This window comes from Chaetura pelagica, unplaced genomic scaffold, assembly GCF_000747805.2.
Source record: "Chaetura pelagica isolate M959 unplaced genomic scaffold, ChaPel_1.0 scaffold248, whole genome shotgun sequence".
Classification (NCBI taxonomy): Eukaryota; Metazoa; Chordata; class Aves; order Apodiformes; family Apodidae; genus Chaetura; species Chaetura pelagica.
In genome coordinates this window covers 1,591,469-1,597,468 of record NW_009954309.1, presented here as the reverse complement: position 1 = coordinate 1,597,468, position 6,000 = coordinate 1,591,469, and the positions used below count along the sequence as shown (strand labels likewise).

At 40.1% G+C, this 6,000-nt stretch overlaps 1 protein-coding gene across 1 annotated transcript in view; it reads left to right on the top strand.

Moving 5' to 3' along the window:
* The first annotated feature begins 104 nt into the window (after positions 1-104).
* Positions 105-6,000, top strand: part of RAB11FIP2 (RAB11 family interacting protein 2 (class I)) — a 29,204-nt gene continuing 23,308 nt past the window's right edge. Inside the window, exon 1 of the mRNA XM_010003963.1 lies at positions 105-459. Coding sequence (XP_010002265.1) covers positions 107-459 — 353 coding nt within the window. The 5' untranslated portion in view covers positions 105-106. The remainder of the gene's footprint in view (positions 460-6,000) is intronic.

Here is a 6,000-nt window from a genome sequence, read left to right as displayed (position 1 = left end):
CTGGGGAAGGGGCGGGCTGAGCCCCTGGCAGGTGTCCCCGCCGCCGGAGCCCCCCGGCAGTGACTCGGGACAGCGGGTTTTGTCGGCGCTGCCCAAATCCTCCGAGATGATGCTGGCGGAGCAAGCCCAGAAGTGGTTCCCAACTCACGTGCAGGTGACGGTCCTGCAAGCCAGGGGTCTGAGGCCGAAAGGTAAAAACGGCAGCAACGACGCCTTCACCATCATCCAGCTGGGCAAGGAGAAGTATTCCACCTCGGTGGCCGAGAAGACCCTGGAGCCCGTCTGGAAGGAAGAGGCCTCCTTCGAGCTCCCCGGGTTACTCATGCAGGAGAATCCAGAAAAATACGTCCTGTACCTGATCGTCATGCACAGGTCGCTGGTGGGGCTGGACAAGTTCCTGGGGCAGGTGGCCATAAGTCTGAATGATATGTTTGAAGACAAGCAAAGGAGGAAAACAGAGTAAGTGATGGTTGGTTTTTTTTAATTAAAATGTGTATTCTTGGTACACTGGTGCTTGGTGGGGGGGGGAATAGCAGGCTTGTTATCAATGTATTTTAAATTAAATGAGTATATTTTTGTCTCCTGTGGCCTGTTCTAAGCCCCTAACGTATACAGCTTTGTCATTGCAGCCTGACCTATTCCAGAAGGAAGTTTACAGTAATCACAATGGTCCCCTAGCACAGGGGAGGACTGCCAATAACACTAACATTTTCTGACAAATCCTTGTGTGCAACATGAACTCATTACAGTCATTTTCTCTAAAGATCTTTCTTCGTTGTGCCCATTCAACTCCTAGCTCGGTTTGGACCACGTATGGATACTCAGTCTCCCTTGAAGCCTGGTGCTGTTCTCTTTAAAAATGTTTTCCTTCAATTGCTGCAGCAAAGTGTCTTTAAACATTTTATATTTATGTTTTGGTAGTCAATGGACTGTGACTTAAGGAGAGCTTACCATGGCAGCACAGTGCTTTTCTGATCTTGATTGGTCTTAGGCCGCAGTCCTGCAGGCTGCTCTGTACAGCAGGCCTCAAACAGGGAAGATTGAAGAGAAGTTTCTGTTGTGGTAGTAGCTACAGATGCTTCTGTCAAATAAAATAATCCATTTGCCAGGAGATTGTAGCATTGGAATGCAAAAACAAACAAAAAAACCCAAACGAAAATGACCCAAACTGTAAACATCACAGCAGTTTATTAGGCTGAGCTGTGAATGTATCTGACTCTCTGGGTTTTACCAACTAAATTAGTAAAATTGTTATAATATAGTGAAGACATGGTTGCACAAAGATGTCTGGTACCAGCCTAATTTCTCCTCCAAACCTATGGGAATGGACTGTAGGTGTAAAGCAGACTGCAGGCGTGCCTGTGTGATTCGTGTTTGGGTAATTGTGCTCATCCCACTGAGGCAGTCCCAGAACAGCATGGAGACCTCTAGGCTAGCTCTGTGTAGGCAGTAACATATGAGCACTGACAGATCTTCCTGCAGTGGTGAACAAGTTCCTGTGCCAGATGCTGTTTGTCCTCCGGTGTCTCCTCAGTAAAAAGGCTCCTGTGCCCAGATCTCAGCTGTTCTAGTCTGGTATTGATTCTCTTGGTGATGGTGGGTCTATGGTAGGATGTTGGAGTTTGCATCAAAGTGACATTTGTCTGTCTCGGATGGTGCTAGGGAGGAGTCAGCCTCCAGCAGAGTTGGAGCGGGCAGTTGGAGGTGGAAATCGGTACGGCAACACCAGCCAGGTCTAGTTGATAAGACATCTTTCTACAGAAATAATCTCAAACCTGGTCCTGCTTACTTGCAGTGGCTGAGGTTGAAGGAGCACCAAAGACAAGTCAAAGCTCTCTATTCCCTGGTGGGGTTTTTTTGTAAACTAAACTTTTAGCGAAACTAAGTTCATTAACCGTGTAATAGGAAAGAACGTGTTTGTGCAGAATCTCTTGTGGGTTTGTGGTCTGAGGAATTATACTTCTTAATTGCTTATCTTTTTAAGGGCAAACCAGTTAACTTGTTGCAATACATGGTAATGTCTGTAGCCTCAGGGCCTTAATTTCTATTTACACTTGATTCAAAGAATTTCAGTGCTCTTTAGACATGGATCTTTAATATTCTTCAATCAACGGTTGTAGTTGTCTTTCAAGTTGTGGGCAGCTGCTTTAGTTTAAACACCTACCTGCTTTACAGAAAAAAAAAGGTGAATGCCTCAAGTAGAAATGTTACTAACTGTAAAAACTTTGTAAATAGAAATACGTAAATTATTCATGTGTTACTGTGAGTAACAAAACCACTTTCCCCTTTGAGGAACCATACTCTTTAGCATCACTTTTTGGTATTGGAGTCTTACAAAATTATTGCAAAAATTTCTAAGTGGTAATTTACGTCATCCTCGAGATAGTTAAACAAACATTCATATCTCTTTGGTATTTTTTAGATGAAGTTGTGCTTAGCAGGGCTTTGTAAGTGTTCTTTTCCATTTCTTTCTGAGCAGTGTGAGAGAGGAACTCATGGTATGTGAACATGCAGCAGTGCTTCCCCAGACCACTGCTGGAAGCACCAGGGCTCCCCGAGAAGACTGTGCTGTGCTGCAGAAGATGGGGGCCTGGGGGGGAATTTGTACCGACAGCCTGTTTTCAGAAGTTACTTCAGCATTTAAGATTGCAAATCTCATTAAAAGTTGATAGTTGATAGGCTTCTGGAGACAAACTTGTAAAAGTGCAGATAGGGGGTTAGTGGGATTTTTGGCAGTACATACTTAAATCTGATTTAAATTCTTACGTGATAGGAGCCACCGAAAGTCCAGTTTTCCTGTCAATGCCTTTAGGTGCTGAGACATCTAGAAAATTACCTTTCTGAAACTCACTTTTGAAAAAAATAATTCAGAGTCTTTAAGTGTTTGTTTTTGAAAAGCTGTTGTTGTCTTCATGTATGGCCTTGTGGACTGTGTGTGTCACTGCTGTTTCCTTTAAGCTGGAGATGTGGATGCAGTATTTGTGTGTGTGTATGTAAGGAGGTCAGACTTTCAGGGATGTATTTGCAAATGTGATCTCAAACAAAACACTCTTTCTTAGTCTCCTTTTATTAAATCCCTTTTGATACAAAATATTCCTGGTCCTGTGTTGGCAGTGAACTAAGAGTAATATATTTGGACCCAAAGACCTTCTAGCTGTGGCTGTGGTGTGGGAACTGAGATACCAAGTGCCTTTCAAGACCAAGTCCAATATATTTATTACCGAAGCATTCTGAGGGTTGAAAGCTATATTCATTGTTTCAGAAACACTAATCTGTTTTATTAAGCAATGTTTTTACTTTCAAATATGTTCAACAGGCTTGTGGTGTTATTAAATCCAGAGTTATTTTCTCATGTTGATGTAACCTTAACATTTCTTGCTTTGTTTGGGGATGAATGAGATCCAGTTATTTGATGAAGTGTCTATTGGTAATATTTCTACTTTTTAATATATTTAATAGCTTCCTCTTTCCAACACAGCTGTACATATGGTGCTGTAAGAGACAGACTCAAGAGTCACCAGGGTATTGCAAAAAAGATATTTAATATTCTGCACAATGCTGAACCCTGTCAGCAATTCCCTAGTGCTTTTTTAGTAAGGAGGTATGAGAAGTGAAGGCTACCAGCTGATTTTGAATTCTGAGGAAGACCGTGTGGTGTGTGACATTCAGCCTTATACATATATATGTTTTGTTTAAGACTTGGAAGAAGATAATTTGGAAGAAATGAAACTTAAAAATTCACTGCAGCTTCAGAAACATTGTGTTGGGGAAAAATGATCCTTTTTTCTTTATAGCTTTGTTATTTGACACACCTTAAGAAAATACTCTGCAGTAAAGTTTTCAGGCAGAGGTCTCGTGATAGGATTTGTGCGTCTTGCGTTCTATTAGACTTGCTCTGGCGCAAGATTTAGTGACACAAAGCAGTATCTTTATTATAAATTGGGAAAATTTTGAATGCACCATCACGTGATGTCCTTTCTCTTTTTTTTCTGAAATGCATGGTTTTTCTGATTCTTAAAAGTGAAAATTCCTGGAACTGTTATATCCAGATGTGGCTCAGATGTTCCCTTTCTAGGTCCCATCCAGAGACCTCCGCCAAAGCATCTGCAGGATCCTAGTTAATTTTCTTCCTGTCTTGGGGTAAAAATGCCCATCATGCTGTGCTGACTTTGTGATTTTGTCTCTGGCATCTCTGCTGTAGCTGGAAGTGGACAGGCTCTTTTTACTTTTCCTGCTCCTTTCTCTAGAGTTGAAAACTAGGCTCCAGAAGCTAAGAGATTTTACTGGGGTTTTTCTAACAGTTCAAAAAATTTGGGAGATAGTTGCTTTATGGGAGGTATATTTAGCTTAACTTCTCAGATCTTAGATTTCTGACATGGTTTTATTTTTTTGCAATAAAACCCCGTGGGTTTTTTTAATTCATCCTGAGAAATGCATGACAATATTTTTGGTTTACTGCAGAATGAATCCCTCTTCCAATTTAAATGTCAGTTATGATCAGTGAATGAGTTGTTTTAATGGATATATATTTTTTGTAATGATTTCAATTTAGTTATAATTCATAATTGCCTTAATACTGATGATGATCTGACAAGGTGTAACATTAAAACACATTATTTAATTACTGTGGAATAAAAAAATACTAATTTACTTACATGTCTTAATTTACTGAAGTATTTTTCAGTTGTTTTTTCTTAATGACTGTGCTTAGTTGTGTTTTTTTTTCCTCCTGTGTGCTAAATGAGCACAGCAACGGAGCAAATTTCCATTAGTTTTCAACATGATGTTGCTTATTTCTTAGGTATTTGCATTGTCCTTATTCTCTAATTCCACATTATCTGTTGACCATTGTTTTATTAGCTTTCCTGGAGAGCTAATTTTATTATATATTCAGCTGATTTAAGATGCAATGCTTGTCTGGGATGTTAAAAATTTAAGGGGTAGAATTATTATTTCTTATGGAAGTTTTGTTGGAGGAGGCATTTTTTTATTTGTGACTGAATTCCCCTTCTCCCTGGTTTCTATAATACCTTAACATCCACCCCCACCCCAAATTGCAGCAGTGTTGTAAAAAATGGTTATTTGAGCATAATACAGTGAAGGAATCCTGGCCTTATCAAAGATGATTCTCCTCTGCTTCCGTCATCTAAAATAGTCAAAACCAGCTTGTCAGCAAGTGAACAAACAAAAAGAATTAACAGCTGGCCATAATCAATGCCCCTGTGTTGCAAGCATTTACTCTTTAGTGCTGCTGAGCTTCCTGGAAGATATGAAAATCGTATGCCTGCCTCCAAATGAATGTGAATTCCTACTTGGCAGCCTCCCTCCTGGATATGGACAGGTTCCCCCTTGACTGCCTCTACTTTGTCCTCTCTCCCCTCTGTAGCCCCATAAGCAAGACACAGGACTCGAGTGGGTGGCTTCAAATGCAGCTTGAATTATGAACAAGCAGCTCGTAAATGTGTCATGGGCTTTGTGCTTGTTAATGAATAGTGCCTTTTGAAAATAGATCTAGAAAACATAATACTTTATAAATATGATTTACTAATTTTGAATCCTACATTTAGTTTAAACCAGAGAAATGCATTTTAGTTGATAAAACTCAATAGTAGTGGAAGTGGCAGGCTGTAAGAGAAATTATCAAAATGGTGTGGTTAAAGCAAGAGAAAAACTTGTTCCACTCTAGTAAAAAATTAGGAAGAGTAGTAACTGAGAAAGTTGTTAAAGGTGTAGCCTGGAGGATCTGTACAGATTTCTGCTGTTGCTTTCGTGATACCACTCAGTAAATGTGAAAAAAAATGAAGGAAAGTTAATAGTGAGGAACAAAACAGAAAGATTTTTTTATGGGGGAAAACAAAGTTGTGCCCAGTTGCAGCTTTTAGGGATTATAGCAACTATTTTCAGATTATCTAGTAACGTTCCCAGCATTTACATTTTGACAGCAAATGCAAGCACATCATTTGAATAAGCCATAGTTCTGAGTCAGAATCTGAGAGCCAT